Here is a 27338-nt window from a genome sequence, read left to right as displayed (position 1 = left end):
TCTAGGCAATCTGATATGCACTGAGGCACTAGCTTTCAGCTAAAGCAAGCCCACTCAAATGTATCCTAATACAGTGCCTCATTTTATTTACTGCACATTTTCTCACAGAGGATTTTCTGAAACGTGCGTTTGTCTTAACATTCAATTTATCTTTCTCTGGAGGTCAGGACACAATTACTGTAGGTACCTCTCAACAAGATTAATATAAATCTATAATGCCACAGGCCTACTTAGAGCCATTAGCTCAGATGATCACTCTGAATGGGCATACAGCAGCCAAGTAATATGAGGCCATTCAAGAGGACCAGCACCGTGGGGTTTTAACACTGCAATGTTCCCCTCCGTATTCAAGGATCATAAGCCCCACATGAGGAATGAATTCACACATTTTTCATGATCCAGATCAAAACATCACTGCAGCATTGTTGGAAGTAGATTGTCAAGTGTAGGCCTTTTTCTTCAAATGTAAATTAAAAACTATGAAAAAACTGCATCCCTCAGACAAAACTCAAGTCAGAGGCCAAATCAGGATTCATTTTGACTTTATTGCAGACTTTTTTTTTCTCAGTTTTGCTTGTATACATGTCAAGAGTCAGTCCAGCAACTGTACTGAGGTACTGTGAGCAGAATAATGCATGTGAATACAGAAGGTGAGTTTGCAGCCGGCGGGAACATAACGTGCTCGCCGCGGCTTCGTGTGTCTTGGTTAATCAAGACGAGTTCGATGACCTTGATTGTCACACCGTAAAATGTCCTTAACCAGAGCATTTTCTATCTCCGCGTTCCTTCCCATCTGTTCAGACAAAAGGATTGAGGTCATCGAGCTATATACGATGCAACCTTGTCCCTTCACACAAACTGTTACATACTACGTGACAAAAACAATCCCAGCAGAATGCCCCGTGGGCGCATTTCCTGCAAATTCAAAACATGAAAAATCACTGTGTGCATTAGACATCTGCTTATCAAATTAGGGTTAACGAGTAAAATATAACAGATGGTCAAATCAGGCGTAGTGTAAAATGTAGGGCTGTACCGAATTTTATTTTTTATTTTTTTCCCCTTTACAAACATTCAAAGCTTCGATTGAGGTTTTCGTTGTCTGTCGTCATATTTTGAGGTCATCACCCTAAAAAAATCGTGACAAACAAAATCAATGTAGCCAGCAGGCCAATCCAATAAGGGCATAAAATAATAATGACATGATAAACGCGCCCTAAAGGCTGTTTTATGCTTCTGCGTCGAATCGACGGCATATCCCCGCAGACCCCTCCCCGTCTACGCTGTAGCCTGATGTGCACCTCTCGAAAAATGTAACTGCACGTCGCTCGGCCGTGGCTGCGTAGCGTTGCATTTCCCCCCCGACTCATTTCCTGGTTCTCCTTCTCCATAAACATGACATCAAGGAGAGGTTCTTTCCCAGATTTCCCACCGTGGTCAGAAAGCACAGGGGAGACACTTTGTTTCTCTCACTATGACTCGAGTTGGTACTCGCTCTGAAGCATATACATACTGTATGTTCATTTGGTTTGTCTATTTTGTTTTGTATGGTCTTCAATATTTTAGTTACTGTGTCATCTTGGGGGGTTATGTTAATGTTTTGTTGGGGCGCCTGGTTAGCTCACCTTGTAGAGTGAGCTAACCAGCTCAACTCCGACCTGCAGCCCTTTGCTGCACGTCATTCCCTCTCCCTCTCCCCTTTCACATCTTCAGCTGTCCTGCATAATAACGGCCCACAAATCTTAAAAAGAATTATCTGCAACTGTGCAGAAAGTGTTCAAACAAAATGAATACACATGCAAAATAAATTTGAAGGTCAAAATGAAGCTTTGAACTATTCGGTACAACCCTAGTTAAATGTTAAGAAATGCACGTTATTCTCCTCGACTGGCATTTGTGGACACAACTGCTTTACTTTCTTTTTTTTTTTTTTTACAATATTTTTTTTCATGTTTTCATGTTTTTATTTTATTTACATCAGTTAAGTATTGCCTCTTCTCATCAAATAGGCTAATATATACTCACTTTGCTACTAGACGTTTCAGTGTGTCTTTGTGCAAGACACAAGGGCTTTCAGCAGAAACACTTTAATTGCATAACTTCCCAATTTTATAACAAGTTCATTGCCCTTTACCGGGAAATCACACATCTTGTCAGCTAAATGCACCGTCAGAACTAAAGTGCTTAATGAGAGATTTTTTTTTATCCCCAATGTTAGCTGCAATTCTCATGGTAACTGGACAAGGGGATACTCATGAGGCTCTTGAGGAGGGAGGGCAAAACAAAGAAAAAACACAATCTCCAGTTTGTGAAGGTTTGATTAAAAAGAGGCTCGAGTACGAGGAGCTCCATTTTTCTGAGTTCAGTCTCCAGGAATGTGGTGGAGCAGTAACAGTTCTCAGCAAGCATTCTTCCAGAGAGCCTTCAAGACGAGGGATGCTAATGATTAACCGTTTAACCGACAACAATTTTGACCAGTCGAACAGTTAAAAAAAACAATTATTAAAATAAAGTAATTAAAAACTTTTTGTATGGTAAAATAGGCTATACAATCTATCGTTCTTACAGCGCATAGCTATGCGACACCTGGATGAGGACTGGCGGTTGAATCGTTCGTCCTACACACAGTCTGCCAGGCAGACGCTTAGCTGACAGGCTCGGACAGCTGCGGACTAGTGTCTGTCGCACGCAGGCTTGGGTCAGTTTGGATTTCAAGAATTTGATTCTGCTTAACGATTCCGGTTCTTAAAGATTCTTGATTCCTGTGGCGCCTGGGTAGCTCACCTGGTAGAGCGTGCGCCCCATGTACAGCAGCTCAGTCGTTGCTGCAGCAGGTTCAATTCTAACCTGCGGCCCTTTGCTGCATATTTCCACTCTGTCTCTCCCCTTTCATGTCTATGCTGTCCTATCAAATAAAGGCCTAAAATGGCAAAATAAAATCTTTAAAAAAATAAATTGATTCTGTGAGGGGCGGGGTAAAAAAAATGGATCACACGCTCACAGAAAAACGCTCTTCTCTGACTCTCCTCCGCTCTGCCTGTGTCTGTCTCCGTGCAGCGTGCTGAGAGACATGGGCAGGCTTGTTTACTTTTATACATGTTCAATATAAACATACGAGTTAAAACGCAAAGGAACATTCATTGCATCTTGGAAAAAAATCATAATGGGTTGAGAATGATGTGTGTGCGATTGAGAGAGGCAGCCGCTATTGCCGATCGGAGCGGAGTAGAAAACCTGCGGTCCATGGCGCACGGCTGACTCGTGTGCTTGCAACTCTGACTAATCTTGGCCATACTGCCTAAACAAAACAAACTGTATCACTTTGCGCAGCGTCGTCCAGTCCAGAAAAGAGCGCCATGTGTAGTTGGAACCGATAAGCAGAACCAAAACTTTTTTGTTTTTTAACGGGTACCCGGTTGTTGGCATTTTGGAAGAGGTTCTAATTTGGATCCGGGTTTCGGTTCCAAACCCTAGTCGCACGGATGCATGCGCAAGCAGTTCCAGGAAAGTGGCTGCATGTGTCCACGACAATACACCCAACATCCTGGTTGCGTGGCCAGTACAAGTCCGCAGAGCGTGGGAAGCGTGTCCGAGCATCCTGGATGGGTGAATTGGGACTCCGTTGCCTGCTTGTCGGGCAACAAGGGTTGCCTATCAATCAGAGAAAAATTTTATTAGCATCCCTATTCAAGACCTTTTTTTTTTTCTTTTTTTTTTTTTTAAGCTCACTTCTCCCCATTTTGCTCATTCAATGAGGTTTGGACAGATGCTAAATATACTTAAGAACAGAGAGAGGTTGCAGAGGGTCCACCTGGCCACAGAGGGGGATTTGAACTCGGTGGTCTGCAGTGAGTGGAAGTGTGTGGAGCTCGGAGCTGTGACCTAGCTGCTGCTACTGCTGCCTGGAGGTTTGAAGCAGTCCTCTGTCACGCCCTGAGAGGCCAGCTCAGACAGAACATTGTCCAAATAGTTGGGGTCAGGGTAGCCGTGGCCCGACAAGTTGGACATCATCTCGGTTTTGTGGTGGATGCCGTTCCACACCACCGTGTCGGGCTCTCCAGTGGTGCTGGACGTTCCCACGGTGAAGATGAGGCGTCTCATCCACGCCACCTTCAGCAGCTCCAGCACCTTTCCAACAGAGAGAGAGACGAACATTATGGAGCTCTAATCGAAAACCCACAAAGCATATATGCATATACGTTTTGAGTGGAAACGAATCGATGGCAAAAAATTAGATGGCAACAATTTTTTTTTTTTTATCATTGATCTTATTATTTAAGTCCATTTTCTGGTTCTAAAACGCAACACTGACCGGCTCGCTCTACATTATTCCTTACATAATGCTGGCGGTTTGGGTGGTTGATTAATGCATATTTTTGCGGGAACGCGGTGTCGTGTAACACGTCACGCCTCTTGCTTCCGGAATGCCAGCATGCTATCTAAAAATCTCACACTGGGGCGGAATTATACCACCGTTGTTGGGTTCAGTGTAAAAAAGCAAAGCCAGCACGACGACGGACCTTTTGTCACGGCAATATTGAAGAATCTCTGCACAAAAAAGGCCTAAACTTAGCTGAGCTTCTGTTGGATGAGACTACCCTTGTCCACAAATTTACTCAAATACATGACTGTACTTGAATATACTAAACTTTGCTAATTAAAGCATGTAGAAAAATCACAATACAAAGCTTATTATCAATGAGTACGCTTTACATGCACACCAATATTCCACTATTATTCCGAATATGACAATATTCTGAATTTGATACAGGTCATGTAAATGGCATATTCCGGGTGGATATTCCGAATAAGGCCTTTTTCCGAATATAGCATTTTGCGATTAAGACGTGAGAAACTGCTTAGTCGGAATATCCTCTCTTTCGGAATAAGGGCAAACCCCGGAATATTATGTGCATGTAAACGTAATCAATGTAGACCTCCTAGAGAGGAGGCAGTTGCCATTAGAGACCGGTCTAACTCAGTCTACAATTTATCTGAAATGGGATTACGTAACTTCAGTTAGGCTATGTTTAGACGGAAACGATCTGAAGAGAACGCAAAAGTGCCGTTGCATTCTCACTTTTTAGACGAGCATTATTGGGGGGGGGATCTGCGTGCGTATGATGACGCAAAAGTGTGTGAAATGCGATCCACCAAGTCCGCGCGCCTGCGTAGAACCGTCCTACTGGTCTCCCTCTCCTCCTCTTGCCCTCTCCTCTCCCTTGTAGCGCGACGCGAACAAACGAGGTGGATTATTGACACACACACACACACACACACACACACACACACACACACACACACACACACAGGTGAAGCGTTTAAGATTACCACTCTGGAGGGTGGTTTCACTTTTTTACGCCATCTAAACGAAAGGCACATCTGATAAAATATTTTGTTGTTTTCACCCGTGAGCGTATTCGTGTAAACAGGGCCTTAATCATGACAGATGGGCTGCCTAATTGATGGAAATGGAACAGTTTCTAAACATTATTCTGACTAGAACTAGTGTAAGGCCCCTGCCATTTATGCACGATGGGACAAGCTGTGTGTCCGATCTCAAATATACGGGGAACATCACGCTCTGATGATTGAAGTGGGTCTGAAGCACAGAAGCTACAGCTGGAATGAAATCCAATTTTCCATTACTGAATTACATCAGAGATTGTTTATACAAACTGTAGTGTACAGCCCCAGTTGCCAGCAAGCAGGAAATGAGCCACTAATTCACCATGGAAACGACACAAATTTGTAATGAGCACAAAATGTTCCTAATTTAATCACAGTGAACCACTACAATCCTGATGGAGCATTAATTAAGGAGTCTTGTGTTAATGGTATTGAGCTTTATGCACCTGGTGTGTCACTTTGGCTCCACTCTGATGCTCTAGTAATGATGTGACTGAACGTACTGATTGATTGTACCTGTGGTAGGGTATAGGTGCCGATAACCTCTCAGTGCTGTTCTATACACTGATCGCACACCGAGGCGTGGATTTAATTCCCCTTCAGCCATTAAACGTGTAGCGCGTGGCCCTTATAAATTCTGTGTAGAGCTGTAGGTGACGACTGTGGTTCGATACATAGACGCAGGTGGAGCCATAATAATCTCTGTATATGCAGGGGTTTTTCCTGGCTCATATTGGGCCTTTGGGGGGCGACTACGCATGACAGTAAGCATGATCGGTTTGCGTACTAAAGGCAACGAGTCAGTGTAAATTCTGACAATTTGATAAACTGTGTATTATGCTTGAGAAAATAAAACCCCAATTAACAAAACTGGTACCGGTACAGCCCGGTTTTGGAAATAAAACTGAGATTAGCTCTCATATATTCAAGTTGATGTTCTGCTTGTTAAACGGTTTGGTAAATTGCTCCGAAACGCATTAAGTGAGATTTTGAATTGCTATTTAAGTCTTATCATTTTGGTGCTGGTGATTTTCCTTTGGGGCTGGCTAAAACCAAAAATTTCTCTAAGCAGAAAACCCCCCTGAAATGTCCTGAGGTCTGTATTTCTGTAATCTCTGTATATGTCTGACCACAGTGTACAAGCGTCTGTAGTGTAGATTCAGGCCCAGATGTGATGTGTTGCTTTTTTTTACCTTCCTGCCCTTGTCGTTGTCTGGTAGAAAACAGAAGCGAGGGAAGCCTCTACAGGTGTACGGCTGTCCTGGGTTGGGATGTTCTGGGCCCTGGTGGAGGAGGACAAAAACTGACTGAATGGAAGGATATTATAAAGTTTTAATACCAGAGATCAGTTGGAACAATACAATAATCTAATAACTTTTTTTTCTTTTAAGAGATGACGGTGGACAAACGGCTCAATGCAAATCTGATTCCAGTTCTTGTAACTTTAGATCAGCGATACATATGCTGCAATCTATCTGCTCGCATTGTTACAGCAGGACACGGAAATAAATTAGTTTTCCCAAAAGACTAGAACAAATGAGGGTGTCACTGTGAACCACACACAATGGGACAGAGGAGAATGCTCTTCTATAGTCGAGCCTGAACATCAATCTGTATCACTGAATGAGCTTCAGTCCAGACTGCAGTTTCTCCTCCAGTCATTTCATATGTTCAGCCCCCACCTCTCAAACTTGTTTCGGATGTACCATATTGGCCCACACATTAGACCACCCTAATTATAAGACAACACCCCCCTTTCCAACACCTGTTTTTAGAAAAACACTTTTTCCAAGATGGGGAAACACTTTCAGAATAGTCTCTCTCTAAGATACTATTAGCCCAAGGAGATGTCCCTGAAGCGGTTTCTCTCGTAAAAGTGAAACCTGAAATACTTAGCTAGAAGTATAACAATAGTTTGTCTATCGGTCACATACTCTCTCACTCTTCTGTAGGGCTCATTATTTTCTTTTGGCTGTTAGCGTTTCTCATGTCAGCTTTTTTTTTTAATTTCCATATTGTGACATTCCGTAACACTGTTAATTCTTGATAAGCTTGATAAATTATTTGCTTCCCGGTCCATTTCGTCATAAAAGACACCTGGAGACACTTTCGACTCGTTTTTACTTGTCAGGAAATTTACTCCATCGCAGCAAAACAGGTTACATGAGCCGTTGGAAACTCCTGTAGGGTTCAACTGTGCTAACTAAATACTTTTTAGGGCTAAGCAACTCTAAAAGAAGCAATAGAAACAGACTTGAAGAAACTTTCCAGCCTTGCAATGAATTACATTTATTTTAATGAGTGCTAGCTTTTCTTTTCTTTTTAATGTTGAACAATGAACACATTTCCAATGCAGAACTGAACATTAAGGCTACAAACAACCCATAATGCAACACACTCTGTAGGTGCTAGTACTCTCTCCATTCAAATAGAATATCTACTGATGTCAATCTGTAATTGTAGAGTCCTTGACTCTAATGTGACCCCCATGTTTTCACTTTTGGTTCAGGAGGAGAAATTGTATCTGGTGTGCTAAAAACCCCAATTTTTTTATGCTCTGATTTTGCAGCCCTGGAAGAAAATTAAGGATTACTGTAAAATAAAGACAGCTGGATTTACACCTGACATACTTGGCAAAGAGCTCAGCGTGCAGACGTACCTGTATGCCAGGTGGTATGCTGTAGATGATCTGGATGGTGCCACAGTCTGGGTGGCCTGGCAGCGACTGGGCGATGCTGTAAATTTCCATCTTGCCTTTGGGCTGGGTGCCGGTCTTCTCTCCATAGATTGTCTTGCACGAGGGGCACTGCAGACTGCCGTCCTGAGGAGAAAACCCAACCAGATAGCCTTTAAAACAATCAATGTAAACCTGGTTAAGTGCTGACCACATATTTATCGATCCAATGATGAGACTTTTGTTTTGTGTTCTTCATCCTGCTGGGGACGGAGGTAACATTTTGCTCACTGGCAACTTTGGTAAACTATTTATTTATTTGTAAAAAAACAAGGGACATTTTTGTATTACACTAAACAAACACTTTCCCCAAAGGCAACAGGTCACAACAGACTATAAAACTAAAAAGCATCTCTTATGCTGTGAAATTTGAAAATACTAAATAGAATGATACAAAATAAAGCTTGTGCATGAGGAGAAGTGTTACAATTAGTTCCACCGGGGCTCTAATTAAACATTCAAAGCACCCAAACATTTATCATCCTGGTGATCGGCACGGGATGTGCATTAGCATGTTTGATGTGTTTTCATTCACATTCCCTGCAACGGTGGAGCAACGGCGATAGCATAGCATATGTTGCGAATGCCGTACAGCTAAGTGTCCAGGCAGAACTCATGCTTGTGAACTTTGGTTTAACATGTCTACAAGTAGTTATTGGATTGTGTGATTGGTACAAGATTTAAATTAGATATGAGGTAGTTTTGAAAGCTGTCCAGGTAAACTTTATTATTCCACAAGGGGAAATCCATGTGGTCATTCATTACGCGCCCTTGTCACAACATATTCTTTAACAGTAGAGCTTTACAGACTGATATCATAAGATGATGATGTATACCACACTCATGGTGTCTGTTATGTAATTCACCAATTAACACGTATGTTTAATCCGTAAAAAATAAAAACATGGAGTTACATGCTGGAAATATTACTTGGCGACCAGCAGTCGCCGCAGTGACTTTCTGGAGTCTTATCATTACCATGAGGTTGCCAGGCAACCAGTGGTTTCCAGTCTTTATGCTAAATTAAGCGAATCACCTGACTGTAGCTCTGTACTTAACGCACAGACTGATATAATCTTCTCCGCTAACTCTCGGCAAAAAAAGCAAATACCGGTAAGCAAGTGTCACCCAAATGTCGAACTACTATCCCATTGTAACTTTGCCAACAATTTGTCCACATAATAAAAAAACAATAGTTTCCATGCAGTCAACAACGGTTCTGTACCTTTGTCCCGTTGTTGTACATAGCCAGCATGCAGAGCATGTGCAGGGTGTGTCCACATTTGATGAATTTCCCCACAGTGTCTGGCAGGATGCTCTGGCCTCCCTCCTCTGTGGACGGTGTCTCGTAGCCGGATGGATTGGACAGTTGATCCATGCAGATAATGCAATCCTGAGGGAAACCCAGGGAATGTGTGTTTAATGTCACAATAACTAAAACAGCCCAGTTAAGGCCAGCAACGGCCATATCATTTTACAAATAAACGTTTACCTCATCTGGTACTCCGGCAACTACCTCCATGTAGCGCTGAATCACCTCCTCAGGTCTCTGAGCTGAGGCTAAAAGAGAAAGCACAGTGATGAATGAGCTGTAACAGGTCAGACACTAAAATGGCGATTCCAACAAACTGCCATAGAAAAAGCTAAGGCTGGTGAGATGAAAGGAAATGCTTTTCTTCCCAATATTAAGTAATTCACAATCTAATTTTAGAATTTTAGCCAAATGAGCTCTGGATTTCTACCCATTTTTGCCTCTGCTATATACAAATAAATGAGTCCAGGTTGCTGCTAATCGAACATCCTAAAATCAAGAAGTAGCCAATGTGCATCTGACTGCACAGGATGCAGAACATGCAAACCCATTAAGCCACAGAGACAACTTGAAAGCATGATGACAGAATGAACAATACAGTGTTCACCGTGAGGGGCAGCATGAGCGATGGATACAAACAATTTAGTGCATGCATCTACAGTATTTTCACACACACACACACACACACACACACACACACACACACACGGTAGTCTCAAGTCTGTTTAGGAAACTAATATCTGAAATTTCTGACAGCTAACGGCGGCTCCATTTAATTCCAGATTTTGAAAGTTTAGGAGGTTGACTATTTTCTCCCAGCAGAAGAAAAATCTGCAATATATATTCACTGATTAGTTTTTGATGCGTCTCCTGTTGATTTCAAGAGCAGCAATACAAGTTAAAAGCGGCAGACAATGAGTGTGGAGGTGTAATTTATGGTTATGACAATGCAGTGATGGAAAAAAAAAAAAAAAAAACCTGGCAGCAATGAAGCGAAGCTTAATATTTCAAATCCAATACATTGCCAAGTTGTACAACACATACTGCTACTTGTTTTGGTTGTTGTGGTTTTTTGATGGCTAACAGTAACTTCTCAATAAGCAAACCTTTAATAAAAAGCAGGTTTGACAAATAATGATACATTATTTCCAAAGGTTGATTTAAGCTGGGTTGATGCTTAATGCAGTAGTGCTGCAACTGTTGCAATTACAAGCTGGAACCAGAAACGTTTTGGCATTTTTGCTTGAAAAATGTAACGATTAATCCACCATCAAAATATTAAAATAATTGATAATTTGACTAATAATGTAGCAGTGGCTCATGGGACATCTCTTTGCGATCTGTTGGCTGTGAAAGCCATAGAATATGATTCACATAAGTTTTGTTGAATATTCTAATGCTACATTTACACCGCTGAAAGCAGCGTTTGCACTATTCCACATTTTTCAGATTCCAGCACAATTTTCTGCTAAAATGGCCTTCAAGAGCTAACAAATCACTAAGGAGAAGCAGGATTTTATGGTAGGAAACAGCTGATCTTGACAACTGGAATGAAATTGGGAGGCGGTAGCAGCAGAGAGGTCAGTGATAGCTGTGTCAGACATGTCATCTTAAAAAGTCAGTTCAGAGCACATTAATCACACTTAGCTTCCTTATTTGACAGTTGTACAAAAAGCAGTTGCAGCAGCACTTTCTTCAACTAACACAAAAATGGAGTAGTGGGAGCACACCCAATAAACAATGAAGACAAATGAAAGTGAATGGATGCAGCAGAATGAAATGTTCATCAAGCCTGTGTGATAACTGGACCAAAATAGAACGCTGGAGGAAGGGCCTTGTGGCATGGTAGCTACCTCGCCTGTGCTGCCTCTTTGCTCTCCTAACTGAACTGCTGCTGCTGTGGGGCTTGCTGGGCCTGCTGGCTGGGGGGAGGAGAGGAGGAGGAGGAGGAAGAGAGAAAGGAGCAGGTTGCTGCTGCTGTTGCTGCTGTTGCTGCTGCTGTTGAGGGAGGGGGGCAGTGGTGAAGTGCACGCCGAGTCCCACTGCTGACATCAAAATGGAGGCCATGCCTGGAGCGGGGGGGGGGGGTTGAGGTGGGATGGGGCGGGGCAGAGTGGGGCAGGTGAGGATTGAGAGCAAGTGGAGATATGCAGGAGTAGAAAGGAACAAATCAAATGTATGAGAAATGTAGCAGCAACTGATGTTTCCAGTGTGTCCTTCATTCATTCATTCATTTATACACACACACACACACACACAACACACACAACATTGGAGTTAGCCCTTGTGTTGACTTCGAGTCAAACTGACCTGTTTTCAATTTTTGTTTTAGATCAGAAAATATGGGAAGTAGAAATAAGCGCTGAAAATGTGTAGAAGAAAAATTTAACAATTTAAAACGTTGGAAAAAGCAAAAACCAACTGTGGATAAAAATGCGTCAAACGTAAAAAAAAGAAGAAAAAAAAGCCTTTTTTCCAAGGTTGACAGGAAGACAACACAAGGGTTAGACACAGCATGAACACAGCAAGTACTTTCAAATTAAAACCAAATGGATCATGTTTAACATGTGGCCTTGGTTCATTTGTTGACAATGAACCAGTGTTCTTCTGTACAGTATCTCCACTTTGATTCATGAGTAAAGCTGTTTTTGCAATCAGGATTTCTGTTGTAAAACTAGCATTCATCTCATTAAAGTAAAAACTGCAAGTTATCTTGGGAGTCTAGAAAAAGATCCACTGAGAATTGATGATGCCCAGGAGCTGGAAGTGACACCAATCAATCAGCAGACTAGAAGAAATGATGAAAACCACATTCCTTGTGAACAGCTTTGCAATGCAGACTATAGCTCCTTTCCCACATGGACTGCAAACCTGAACTTATCTACACCTGCAGAGCTGTATGTGAGAACGCAAAGGTCTGAATCAATATGACTGGACATTAAACAGGCTTTACCCTGCCAGCTTAAGAGTACAAAGTCTGTGTAATGTCCGACTGAGCCCATGTGTGCCCGTGTCAATGGAACAGGTCATTTTCCAGAGAATTTACAGCGAGCGAGTGGGCGTGTTGATGACGTTTCTATCACGCGGCTAGCACGAAACAGGAAGAAAACAAACACCTGAGGGTGAAAACTGTGATTCACAAAGGCTCCAATAAAAATGTCTCAATTGGAGAGACGACAACATTCAGGAACTTCTGTCGGTAAGGGCCGACCCCGAAATTGTCAAACCAAATCAAGGAACAGCAAGAGACTGTTTATGACCAAATTACAAACCGGCTACGGCTAATGTCCTGTCTGCTGCATGCTCTACCCAGGCGCCACCCCTCGCCTAAACCAAAGTATTTCCAGTAAGTGAGAATGCGTCTGACACGGACAATCTCCTGTTACGTGCTACATCTGTGGAAGGGGAAACTCCAGACAATGAGTTCATATGAGAAAACGGATTTGGTGTTGCAGATGTAAGACTTAGCATTACCATCTAACGCAACACTATGTACCCTCTTACAAAAAAGAAGTAGAACATCAATTGTTTCACAAATGAAAAGTTGAACATGAAGTGAAGTTACATAGGATCACTTTGGCCTATTTCTCACCTCAAATCGATGGCGAGACTTGAAGTAGTGTACTTTAGTGGACAGTTTAGTTGAAACCTGACAATGTTTCCAGAATAGCTGCCTTATTTTCCAGTTTAGGGGAAAATAGAAACTCAATGCTAGCCCAAGGAGTAGGGGTGGTACGGTTCACAAAATCTTCGGTTCGTATCATGGTTTTAGGGTCACAGTTTTCAGTTCTGTACGGTTCTTGTTATTTTTTGTTTTAATCTTTAACACTCCAGAAATATACTTTAGCATATGATATATATAGCTAAAATCAGCATATTGAATGCATGTTGCACAATACATGCACACAGTGGCAGTTCTATCTAGTGTTTTATTTCCGCTGTCATCATAGGCAACATGAAATCCAAAATGTTTCCACACACCAGACTATATACGACGCTGGCGCATCCTCCAACTCCGGGCAGCCTTCCTTATCTCTCCCACTTACAATTTCTGCATGTGACGTGACCTGCAGCGCTCCACACTCCACCTGAGGAGTGGTCAGCTCGGCGCCTCTCAAAATCTGACGAAAATCTTTTAAACTGACCTTTGTCGATCAAAACAACAGACAGATTCAGCAACTGTATGGCCTATTTCTCGCTTAAAATGTTTTCAGAAACACTTTTCGGTGAACTATTTTCGTAAAATACGAGATCGTATTCAGAACGAGACGCCATTAGAGTCCGTTTTGAAATTCGGGAGCAGCAAGAACCACGTGACGCGTTCGTCCAATCAGCTGTCATGTGTTGCGTTCGTCACGCTCATCCCCCTCGTCGTTTCCAGTAAGTGTTTTAACATAGGCGTATAAAGTGGGCACTACGGCAGCAAGTGGTTAGTGCACATTAACAGTGTACTGACGAACCGTGCGACGCACACACGCTCCGAACCGAGACAAGGGAACCGAGACAAGGGAACCGAGACGTTAGGATGTTTTTTCATGAACCGTACCATCCCTACCAAGGAGTACAACATTCATGTACTCTTTGGTCACTTGTAAGAGGCTGATTCCCCTAGAAAGTTATGTTGGTCTACACCTGTGTATTTAAATTCTACATCAAACAGTAGTGGATGCAGTAGTATTTCTTGTATGTGTTTAACATTGAAAAGGCTGAATAAAGTGTTTAAATATAGTTCTGATCACCACTATTGTTCATTTTTGACTTATGATCATTAAAACGGTACATTTGGAGAAGACGCGCATGATTGACCTTCCATTTTAAATGATTCACCAAAGTCATGGTACGGTGCTTTTCACTAATGAGGTTCTGGTCCACAAGTTTCCTCCAGGCTGATTGTATTGATTCAGTCAGCTTATCACAGCCAAGAAACCGAGGCATAATTTGAGAAGTGTGCAGCAGAAAGAGAGACTGAGTGAGCGCTCACTTTGGATGTAAATTTTGCCATTTTATGACAATTACAACTTGCCTGTCTGCTATGTCAGCCTGCTGGTGTGAAATTCTAACCGACAATCATAATGGCCCCATATGCAATCATTTCACATTTTAATGTACATTTTTATAAAAATTAAATTGGAGTACACCTGCTGCATCTTACAGGTCATAGGTTAAACAGAGAACAAGCTTAGCTTCACACGTGTTAATAAGCCCCAGACTGTAATGAGGTGCACAGAGAATACAGCATCCAACCTCATGGCACCAAATTAAGTCAATGGTATTAAAATGATTTACTCAAATGCATAAATCAACATAATTTTTTACTGTTGAATACATCTACAGTATTAAGATTCCTTTGTAATTTCTACCACCTTCTTCTTCTTTTTTTAACTCAGTTGGCCATCTTGAGCTAATATTATAATCTGCTTCACAAAAAATACTCCATGAAAATGAACTACTGATACACCGTGGACGCATCTGATAAATATGCATACTTGGAATCACTGCGTTAGCTCTTCAAATAGCTCTACCTTATTAGCACAGAGTGGGGCTCAGATTCTCCTGAATTAGACTGAGCTTTTTTTGTCGGATCTGATATTTAAACTTGATGAAATGACAAAGTGATTTTGCTTCATGCTGACACTAGTGAGCTGGGCACAATTAACAGGCAAAGCAAACCATTATAAATGGTTTATATGGAAGCTGAGACACAGACGCAGATTTAATTTCAAGACAGATTTGATTTTGAAGGAATCTCCATGATGCTACAAACAGGCATGTGTGAGGATAAAATAAGGCCTTTATAAAAGCTTTATAAAATATATAAGTCACAGGAAGCATGCAAAGAAATGTGGTGAGAGGAAAATGCCAAAACACACATTGATGCATTTGTCAGGTATCTTAGGATTTGAAAATGTATAACGGCATCAATATACAGGTGCTGGTCATATAATTAGAATATCATGAAAAAGTGAAACTTGTATAATGTATACATTCATTCCACACAGTCTGATATATTTCAAGTGTTTATTTCTTTTAATTTTGATGATTATAACTGACAACTAATGAAAACCCCAAATTCAGTATCTCAGAAAATTAGAATATTGTGACAAGGTTCAATATTGAAGACACCTGGTGTCACACTCTAATCAGCTGATTAACTCAAAACAACACCTGCAAAGGCCTTTAAATGGTCTCTCAGTCTAGTTCTGTAGGCTACACAATCATGGGGAAGACTGCTGACTTGATAGCTGTCCAAAAGACGACCACTGACACCTTGCACAAGGAGGGCAAGACACAAAAGGTCATTGCTAAAGAGGCTGGCTGTTCACAGAGCTCTGTGTCCAAGCACATTAATAGAGAGGCGAAGGGAAGGAAAACGTGGTAGAAAAAAGTGTACAAGCAATAGGGATAACCACACCCTGGAGAGGATTGTGAAACAAAACCCATTCAAAAATGTGGGGCAGATTCACAAAGAGTGGACTGCAGCTGGAGTCAGTGCTTCAAGAACCACCACGCACAGACGTATGCAAGACATGGGTTTCAGCTGTCCCATTCCTTGTGTCAAGCCACTCTTGAACAAGACACAGCGTCAGAAGCGTCTCGGCTGGGCTAAAGACAAAAAGGACTGGACTGCTGCTGAGTGGTCCAAAGTTATGTTCTCTGATGAAAGTAAATTTTGCATTTCCTTTGGAAATCAAGGTCCCAGAGTCTGGAGGAAGAGAGGAGAGGCACAGAATCCACGTTGCTTGAAGTCCAGTGTAAAGTTTTCACAGTCAGTGATGGTTTAGGGTGCCATGTCATCTGCTGGTGTTGGTCCACTGTGTTTTCTGAGGTCCAGGGTCAACGCAGCCATCTACCAGGAAGTTTTAGAGCACTTCATGCTTCCTGCTGCTGACCAACTTTATGGAGATGCAGATTTCATTTTCCAACAGGACTTGGCACCTGCACACAGTGCCAAAGCTACCAGAACCTGGTTTAAGGACCATGGTATCCCTGTTCTTAATTGGCCAGCAAACTCGCCTGACCTTAACCCTATAGAAAATCTATGGGGTATTGTGAAGAGGATGATGCGATGCTCCAGACCCAACAATGCAGAAGAGCTGAAGGCCACTATCAGAGCAACCTGGGCTCTCATAACACCTGAGCAGTGACACAGCCTGATCGACTCCATGCCACGCCGCATTACTGCAGTAATTCGGGAAGAAGGAGCCCCAACTAAGTATTGAGTGCTGTACATGCTCATACTTTTCATGTTCATACTTTTTAGTTGGCCAACATTTCTAAAAATCCTTTTTTGTATTGGTCTTAAGTAATATTCTAATTTTCGGAGATACTGAATTTGGGATTTTCATTAGTTGTCAGGTATGATCATCACAATTAAAAGAAATCAACATTTGAAATATATCACTGTGTGTGATGAATGAATATAATTTACAAATTTCACTTTTTGAATGGAATTACTGAAATAAATCAACTTTTTCATGATATTCTAATTATATGACCAGCACCTGTATAACGGCAATTATGGATATTCAGTTTACAAGTAAAACATGATCTCACTCAAATTCACATGCAACACATTCAACTTTCCATTAGTCATGATGACTGCTGTTAGTGCCAAGAACCTGCTGGCTTATTTTTGCCATCACAAGATGTTTAATAGTTGGTAGTAATATCACTGATTATACATATTTTTTTTCCATCAACAGTCCAAGCTATTTGAAATGCAAATCACCTACATGAATGTATTCCCACTTATGGAGGTGTGATGTATTTGTTAATAGTAGAAGTCTCATCCATTATGTTGTTTAGGAGCTTGTTTGTTGAGCTTTCATACAAAAACCAGTGCCTGGTGGAGCTATGGGACAATAGCTGTCTTACAGGATAAAGACTGGAAAAACTGAAGTTAATCAAGCTTTTGCATCCAGGGCCAAATCCTTTGCACAGCATGATGGAACTTCTGTTGGCTCTCAATAAAAAATAGCCTGTGTGCAGGCTGTTTTATGTATTGTGTTGTAACAAACAGGATGTTACTTTTGTTTGGTTTAAATGACATCGTTTCCCACTCTTTTCAAGTTTGCTTGACATTAAGGGTGCGTTCTATTTTTTTCTTCTTTTTTTTTTTTTTAAGCCCCATCTTCCAATTTCTTTTTGACAGGCTGTTCCTAAACAGACTGACATTCACAAGACAAATGCAGAGAGAAAGGCACGTAAACCACAAATAATAATGAAACCTGCAACCAACTCAAAAGTGTGGTGCAGAATAGAGCAGAGGTAACAGTAAAATTGGATGGATGGTTAGTGAGCCATTTACCTGCCAGGGCAGAGCTTACACTGGTCGATCCATTCAGCTGCACAGAGATGGAAGGAACACTGCAGGACAGGAAACAAGGACAGTGGCATTCAGTCAGTAAAAACGGCAAGGCAGGAAAAACTAAACAAAGACTACGAACAACTTCAGTTTCAAATCCACTTCACAGAATTGGAACATTGAAGTACATTAGGAATAGCTTTGGCACCAGATCAAGACAAGAAAATACAACCTGCCTGTGAATTAAATACAAAAGGTTTTATTTACCTTTTTACTTAAGGAGCTGAAACAGTGACCACATTCAGACTGGCCAGTAAATAACTAAGAGGTTCTGAGATTGATTAACAACAACTTAATATTGACTGACTGTGCATAATGCAACTAGGGGAGCGTGACTCAACACCCGATATATTGATGAACATGCACCCAAAAAAAAAAAAAAATCGGCTTACTGTGCAAAACAGCCTTCACAGAAATGAAATGAGTAATTGTTAGTACTTAGGTATAATGGAGTTCTAAACCAAATCCAGTTTAGGGCTGAAACTAACAATTATTTTCTGTTCTGTTATTGATTACATTTTTGTCAAACAACTAATCAACTCATCGACTTAGTGTTTTAGCACTAATCCTGTTTGTCTTAATTTTTGTAGTCGGGGAATCCTATGTTCTAACCACCAACACACAAAATGACAAAAAATGAAGACAACATTCACATAACATAAAAATCACTGTGTGGGTGTTTTACCCTCATAGATCACCCATAAGCCAAATAAGAGGACGTGGTCACACAATAGGAGGAAATGCGTGACTGATTTATGAGGCCATTTCGACACCAGCTAGCCTACGATCAAAAGGGCCCTGAAATAGCATTAGAAATCCCTGTATGGAGTAAGAAAAGTAACACCTATTTTAAATAACACAGCTTTACTTTTTTTGTTGACATTTCTGCAAGTGTCTTTTCGCACTAGCATATAATAGCATTTTGCTGTGAAATGGGGGGGGAATTGTAATCCGATGTATCGTGATTTTTATTGATTTTTTTGACTTTTTTTATTTCATCTAAATATTGTTTATACAGTACCACCGACGTAGGGATGTAACGATTACCGGTGTAACGGTAAACATGTTGACGGTAACAATTACCGTTTTTCATTTAAAATATCCGTATTATCGCGGTGGATTACCACGGATTGGAAACCCTGTGTTTAATCCTTCCCAGCTTCATCCGAGGCTCCTGAAGTTGCCGCGCAGGCGCACTGCGCTCAGACAAGAGAAGGGGGACAGAATGTAGCAGCATGTTAACTAGAGATGTTCTGATGCCTAAAACGCTGGTATCGGTATCAGGAAGTACTGGAGTTTATGCACCGATCCAATACCACGTAATAAAGCCCTAAAGAAAATCTCCGTTAAAGTAGTTTATTTATGTTCTTTTTCCATTATAACTGACTGACAAACTGGAGAATAAAAGAAAGTTCTGGGGCGTTCATTGTTTGTGTTTGTTCATGTTTCACAAAGAGTTTAACCTGAGCCAGGCCGACAACAAAGATAGAACTCATATCACATCCATACAGGGATAGTAGTATGCAGTTGTTAAAACATAATAAAATATATGACACACTGGTATCGGATCGGTACTCGGTATCGGCCGATACGCAAGTTCAGGGTATCAGAATCGGTATCGGGAAGCAAAAAATGGTATCGGGCCATCTCTAATGTTAACAGACTTTTTTCTTTATCATTCCTTTCCCGTTTTCGGACTTGTTGAAGTGATGTGGGTAGCCCAGAACGTAAGTTAAAATTATTCTGTAGCTTGCTAAACTGTCATGGGTTTTACTGCCTCGTTATCTTCAATAAGTGTTCTGCTACGACGTAGAAGTTTAGCCCGTGTTATGACGTGACATTTGGAGAGAGAGAGAGAGAGAGAGAGAGAGATTATCGCCTTGATGATATTGCTGTTGCTGCATTTCTTATTGCATAGCTGATAGATGTGCAGATTGTTTAATATTACTTGTGCAGCCACGTGTTGATATTCAGGTTGTGTTAGGGCAATCTGCTAGCAACGTGCAATCGCCAGTAAACTGACTAGCCTCTGCAGCCACGTGCTTAGCTATTATTATTGCTCCGTTATGGATATGTGTGCTGTAATAGATGTGGCTTATTCTCAGTTTGTGTTACTGAGAAATATGTTACATTTATGTTAATTATTACAGAGCAATGAATGTAATTCTTAGTATTGTTTCTTGTTATATGCTGGTGGCTATAACATTTAGTTTTGGTAAATAATGTTCACAGTAAGTCAGATGCTTATTAATGTGCATTATTATTTGCTTATATTTCAGAACCACATCCAACTTCACAGTTAACTTCATGTTGGAGTTATATAAATAAATCTTCCTGGTTTCAAGTTCTTACCGGACACACTACAGCGGGCTGGTGTTTCAGTAGCCGTTTTTCAATAGTTTTTACAAGCCTATTGCCTATATTTTTGTAATATAATAAACACTGTTACACTTTTTGAAACTATTTCAGCTTGTGTAGGCCTATCAGTGCTTTCTGAACATGTTGAACACACTTTTAAAAACACTGCGATCATTCTGGTCACTATAACCGTGAGGTTACATTTTCATACCGTTACATCCCTACGCCAACGGCGACTACATCATATCCGTTTCCAGCAAAACAGACCGAAAGTTTACAAATGAAATAAATGTCAGACTGACACGTGATGTGCATTCTTTTTTTTTAGAAAACAATTACTTTTTAGAAATGTCTCATGATATATTGTCTCTAGAAGTGTGTTATTCAACTTTTGTCGCAATACTCCGTACTATCGAATCGCGATACTTCTAGAACCCCAATAAATTTAAATCGCAATACAAATCAAATCGGCACCCATGTATGGTGAAATAATCCAAACGGGACAAAAGCATATTGTCCCAGCCCTACTACTTAGCCTTCCAGAGTAAGAAGTGTGAGCAATCACTGCAAAAATGAAGAGGATGAGTTCATAACACAGATCACAGTGTGAGCTAGGTAGATAACATCCAGCATTTTACCACCCTCTTATTAATATAATTTCCCAGTGGCTGAGCCCTAGGAAACTAAGTTAACTGTATATGTATTATACCACTTCAGTAAGCAATTTTTCTTTCAAAGCAGTGTTTTATGTTAGGAACAGAAAAAAGGAAGGCTGGAGATGAGACACAGTCACAGGAACTGAGCCAAAATAAACATACCACTGCAGGGCTGGAGCTACAGATAGTATTCCTGTTTTACAAGATAGGTCAAAGTGGAGATAGACAGGAAAGGCAAAGGAGAAGGGTAGGAAAGGGTGGAGAGGGGCCCATGACATGCAATCCAGGTCTGCTACTGTAACTGAGCCACAGGGACATCTCACCGCTGTTGTTTCACTCTAACCCGACTGCATTACACTGCAACCCAAATCACAATCCGACACACACACACATCAGACACCAACCTTAACCCATTGGCACTGGTAGAGCTGGTCATAAGCGGTGCAGACAGTTGACTACCAGAGGGCGGTGGAGGCCAGGGGCTGCCCCAGGACATTGCCCCGACAGAGAGGGGTCTCCTAGGGTACGGCGAGTAGACAGAAGTGGGATGAGCCGCTGTAGCCCTCCCTGTTGCTTGAAGACTGGGCCGGTTCAGACTGCCTGATGAAAAGGAATGTCGTGAACGGCTGGGCATGGGACCTGTGCTGCTGTGGCTCAAACACTGCTGGCAGGAGCACGCAAGGCCTGAGGGGATAGCTGGGGGGCCAGAGGAGGCCAGTGGGTAGGGGAGGTTACACTGCCGTCGGACCTGCCGTCTGAAACCCGTTGCTTTGTTAACTTGGGCCAGAGATGTAAGATCCACTATGTAATTGTATCCATGCGGGCCCAAGTCTGCCGTGCCTTGGCGGGCCTGATAGCTGTGCTCTAAAAGGATAGAGGTTCGAGTCTCATATGGAGTCCATCCTCCTTCATCGTTGAGCCATTCCCAGTACACACCACTGCCGAGGCCTGAGGACTGGGCAAACAGGGACCGACGTACTGACCGTGTCTTTCCTGAAAATAAAAAGATGACCATCATTTAATATACTAAATTAAAGTTACATTAAGCAAGCCTTATGTGTAAAAATAAATCCACATTAAGTCCCAAAGTGGGGCCATTACAGAGAAAAGTGCCCAGCAGTTGAGGTGTAACGTTAGAGGTCAATAATGTAAACTTCTTTTAAAAAGCAGGATATCCAGAGGTCAATATCACAACAGAGAGCTAAACTCTGGGGCCACACAATAGCAAGACAAAATTTGGGTAAATAAAAACAAGACACAAGTAACAAAACATAGTAGAGAGACAAAATAAACTATAAAAAAAAGCAATACAATCAATAAGTAAAATAAAAAGCAATAAAAAAAAGACATCACATGAAAGTCAGTCTATAAAAATGCTTTTATGATACTAATGTTACAAGCGTCAGCAATGTGACGAGTTACAGAAAGGTTATGTTGAAAAGTTAGCTAACGTTAGATGACACAAAAGCATTTAACAGAGTCGTTTAAGACCATATTGTCTACATGTCATAACTTCACCCTGGGTACCTGGCTGATCTCAGCTTGAAGCTATGTAAACACTCATCAAAACAACAGAGCCCCTGTATGCTAACGAAGTAGCTAGCTAGCTAGCGTTAGCGTTAGCCTGGCCTGATAACTGTAGCTAGGTTTCCAGACACAACATTTGAAAAAAGATTACGAATGTAACGTTACGTTAACGTGGCTGTATTACATGTCATATTGTGTGACATGGCTCACCTGTGTCCTGCCGAAACTGTTTCAAGCTTGGTATGTCAATGAGATAAGGCGACAGGCTTGGGTCTGATTGTCCGAGGCAGATGCTCGTTGAACCGGGTCCTCCTCCTCCTCCTCCTCTCTGGCCCCGCGATGCCAAACACCGCTCGATGTAGGCGCTCACTTGGCCGCTGTAAGGCCGCCAATAGCCCAGGTCGTCCTGCCATTCCCATACCGCTATCATGGGCTGAGATTGTCCAACAGATCCAGAGGGTGTAGCTGACACAGACGGCCCATTTCTAGACCCGTTTACCCTGGCACAAGAGCCAGACACAATCGCCATATTCACCAAGCCAGCTTAAGCTAACAACTCGTTCTGGTTAGCTGGTCGAGTGATTGTGGCTACGACGACGAAAAGGTCTGCTAGCTTGGCTCGTTAAAAAATGCCATTGTAAATCTGTTATTACGTTTTAGAGGAAGCTACGAAGTAAAGATCAAATGGTAGAGAGCCTCGGTAAACATTTAAGTGCATGTTGTTGACAAAGCTGATGCATTCAGAGGGCTTAGCAGTGCGCGGATAACGTTAGCTTTGTGACAGGCTGCGTTGCCACGGTTCCTTCCTCCTCTCCTGCGGCTGCCTTCAGGGACCACCAGGAAACTCGCAATTCAAGGCACGTTTGTGGCAACCATAGAGAGGCGAATTCCCTCCCCTTCCTGTTCCAAATCACATACTTTTTCTTTTTACTTTTAGTATGTACTACAGCTGCCCTTACAAAGTATGCATTGTTGCATGTAGTATGTATACAATTGGGGCATACTACTTGCTCCTTTGACCCTCTTGCTCATATATGCTGCACAAGGGATTGTGGGTCGGAATAGCCTAAAAAGTATTCTGGCTGGCTTGCATACTGCAAAATTCGACTGGATGCAATAGGACATCCTGGTATTTTTGGCATACTGCATTTGACATCAGGTAAGATAATTGTCAAATGTTGCGGAACATAGCTAAGCTAGCTAGGTAGCGAACAAGCCAAGCAGCAAGCAAGGCAACATATCACGCAAAACGTGATATGTTGCTTAGTTCATGGAGCAGTTTCACACAAAACTAAATGGTACTACGACAAACTGTCTTTCTCGACTTGCAAAATTATGTTTTAAAGCTATAGTGCATAGTTTCTGTCTCCCCCAAGAGGAATTCTAAGTAATGACAACAATTCTGTCGGTGTATCCACATAACACAAGCCTTCCGTGATCGCGCTTCACCCCCACCCCTCCTCCACACAGTTGCTACATAGCCAAGGAGGACATGGAGGATTAAAAAAACATGAACTCTTCAGGAGAGGTAATTATCTTTACTCCAGCTTCTGCGCACGAAAGTCGCTCAGCCATGCTGAGAAATACAGAGAGAGTTTTGTGGAGCCGATAGTCTTAATTAGCTTTGTATCAACTCATTTGGCAATGGTGGTAACGGACGTTCATTATTACAAAAAAGTTACACACTAAAGCGTTAAATTGAATGAATCATATGTGTAATTCATGGCTCAATTTAAACAGGATACAAAATTATGTCTCTCCCCATTCACTGCAGTAGGTTACACATTTCTTTTAACGAAAAAAGGTCCCATGGGGTCAGAGATGTATAGTAACGAAGTAGAACTACTTCACTACTGTACTTAAGTACTAAAAGGCTGTATGTGTACTCTACTGGAGTATCATTTTTTTTCGCCTACTTCCACTTTTACTTGAGTACATATTTTCGATGAGTTTAATACTTTTACTCCGATACAGTTTTTTATGTGCTGCATCGTTACTCGTTATTGTTGCGAATTGCTCACGCTACGGACACTGTAGGTTACAGTGTGTGTAGTTACGGCTACGTTAGTTACGTAAGAAATCCCCGAGATCGCTTCGTGTTTCTTTTCATTACGGTCGCCTGTTCAGAAGTCAGAGACGATGTAAGTTTGTACTCTTTCTATTTAGCTATTGTTAAGCTATTCCTGAGTTGTTTCAGTCTGCAATGAGTACTGAATGTTAACCGTTTTACCCTGTGATGTGAAGCTGTTAGTTTATCTGTATTTTGCTAGCTTGCTAACTTTCCTGTTCATCACACACGTTACTAGCTAGTGTGTGATACGTTTTGGGGGGCTTTAATCGTTACTGTGCTGGAGAGGATGTTCATTTTACTTGCACAGTGTGATAATTGTACATTTTATTTCAGTATTTGTTAATATTTGTTATTTTTAATATAATATATATTTAATATTTAATTCCTTTGGCTACAACCTTGGCTAAACATTTGACATAATATAAACAATATGATATTCAAACTTTTGACTGCTTTCCTTTATAACTACATAACACAACACTTGTACTTTTACTTTCAGTACTGTAGTACATTTTTCAAATAAACTACTTATATAATACTTAAGTACAAAAAATGTTGAATACTTTAGTACTTCTACTTAAGTGTGGTGCTTAAAGAGCACTTCAACTTCTACTCAAGTCACTTTTTTGATAGAGCACTTGTACTTTTACTGAAGTATGGGTCTCTAGTACTTTATACATGTCTGCATGGGGTACACCGGAAGGTGAGGAACTTTACCTCTCTGTGGGAACTTTTTAAAGCTGTCAAACATATTAAATGCCACAGAGCACCTTATAAACAGGATGATATTATGGTAAGTTGGGTGATAGTGTAATAATTTGTCTATTTACACAGTATGAGGACATTTCTTTAACTTTGATATTTATTGCTCTTTTTCACACATAAACAGGAAGTCAGTAAAGACATTTTAAAACTGAAATCATTTTTTTCTGGGGAAATCCTGGAGCCCTTAAGATTTTTAGAATAATAGCTCTGTCAGTAACCAGTGGGCATTCTTTATTCCCAATTTATGAGAAACGCCTATCTGGCCGACCTAACTAATTATAGGCCTATATCTGCACACTTATTTCCATTATATAGCAAAAATGTATTTAATGATTTAACAGACAAAAGAAAAAAATCCTTCTTTACTACTGTTGGCAAGAGCTACAAGCACACAAACCTCATCTCTAAATTAGTATCTTACAAGGTTTACTTGAAGGTTGCATTCTTCTTCTTTTACAAAAAACTTCTTCATTGTCCATCCTCCACTTCTTTCTCCACTTCTTTATTTGAAAGAGACTATATTCCTTTCAATAGTATTGCCGCCCTCAACTGGAGATTAATGAGTATGACACAAATAACACACAAAATGCTTAAAGTGAGCATAATATGAGCACTTTAATATATCAGTCGAAAACTTCAGAATGGTTGTTAAATAATCTTTAAAACCCATCTTCAAATTTTCAAACAAAAAAATACATACTTCAACGTAAAAAGCTGGACGATGTACTTTTCACGGCCACAGTTGTCAACTAAGATGACTTAAGATACAATATGTTTCAATTCATACTTATCAAAACCAAAGTCTGTGACCTAAATATATATAAAGCAGGTTAAACTAAATTGCATTCTGTCCACAATACCCAGCACAACTGATTCAACATGGATTATATAAAATACTAAAGATTAAAATGAAGTGCTTTCCAATCTTTTTCCCATGGCCTGGGAGAATATTACATAATGTATTATCTCGAGGGTGTTCATTAAGTTCACATAAAAGATGATCGAACTTGGCAGCTCTGATGCCAGTTGAACATTGTTTAAACAAGAGCCCAAGTGGGATTTGCGGATGAACCCATAAACTGACACATAATCAATGGCTAAACCCATGCCAAGTTGTCTCCAAATGACAAATGTAATAATGTGAGCTCATTTAAAAGTAGTATATGATGTTGCAACATAAAACTAACACTGTCATCAGTTCTGCTTTTACAGTATAACCAGGGCACGCTATTTTCACATATAATAAACAATAAAAATGAGAAAAGCCATTAGCGAATTTCAAGCCAGTGAGTCAAAGAATTTAACTTTGAGAGCATGGCTTTAATTTATCGTTTTGTAAGGTCTTCATCTCCAAGGTAGAACATTTTCAAGTATTGGGGTCTCATTTATAAAACTGTGTGTAGGGTCCTTACTGAAAGTATACGTACGCCCAAAAGCCAAAAATGGCGTACGGCAAAAAAATAAATTCAGATATATAAAACCGTGCGTACGCAGATCTGTAATCAATGTTCCCTTTATAAATCACAGATTACCCACAAGAGTGAGTACGTGAATCAGCCTCTTATCCCGCCCTGTACACACCCATTTTTAACCATAAATAGTCAATGCAAAGCACCTCATGAATGCTGATCAGCATGTTAATGACCCTGGCAGTTGTTTTTTCGTTATGCCGAATCATGCCAAATCATGCCGAGTCATGATGACTAGCGGGGAAAAAGCAAAAAACTTCTCAGACGTCCAAAACGGCAAGCATTACGGCACTCGGGGACAGCTTCGATATACCAGACCTAGATTTAACAGAACTATATATTATATCCAAACAAGCCTAAGTGATCAAAGTTGAAGATTGTATATAATATTTATATAAAACACTTAGCTGTCTGCCATTTTCCTCCGGAAACAGCCGCTTGCCCCCAGAGTGGTGAGGACCTGTATTTGGACCGGGATGGACGGGGATGGCACAGTTCCGGCGTGATGCCCTGTCTACTGGACCCAATTCAGTACATAGATCCAAGAGCACAGCTTTACATTACATTACATTTACATTACATTACATTTTGACATTTATGTCAAAACCTAGAGACTTTCAAACATCAAAATGTCATTTATGAAATGTATTCGTGTCAAAATGACATATAAAC

At 41.0% G+C, this 27338-nt stretch overlaps 1 protein-coding gene across 2 annotated transcripts; it reads right to left on the bottom strand.

Annotated features, from left to right (window-relative positions):
- Positions 1-525: 525 nt before the first annotated feature.
- dtx2 (deltex 2, E3 ubiquitin ligase) lies at positions 526-23208 on the bottom strand. 2 transcript variants are annotated; one of them, XM_078265336.1, is made up of 9 exons: positions 22572-23208; positions 21239-21827; positions 17764-17822; positions 11309-11524; positions 9636-9703; positions 9369-9536; positions 8069-8230; positions 6603-6692; positions 526-4128 (listed from the first exon to the last, which is right to left on the bottom strand). In XM_078265336.1, exons 1-9 carry the CDS (start codon positions 22888-22890, stop codon positions 3883-3885), a joined length of 1917 nt encoding a protein of 638 aa, XP_078121462.1. In that variant the 5' UTR covers positions 22891-23208; the 3' UTR covers positions 526-3882. The 2 variants fall into 2 exon arrangements, with proteins under 2 accessions (XP_078121462.1, XP_078121463.1); XM_078265337.1 differs by lacking the exon at positions 11309-11524 and having other exon boundaries at positions 22572-23207.
- Positions 23209-27338: the final 4130 nt, after the last annotated feature.

This window comes from Sander vitreus, chromosome 13 (assembly GCF_031162955.1).
Source record: "Sander vitreus isolate 19-12246 chromosome 13, sanVit1, whole genome shotgun sequence".
Lineage (NCBI taxonomy): Eukaryota > Metazoa > Chordata > Actinopteri > Perciformes > Percidae > Sander > Sander vitreus.
The sequence above is the reverse complement of the archived record's forward strand: the minus strand, read 5'-3'. Positions and strand labels throughout refer to the sequence as shown.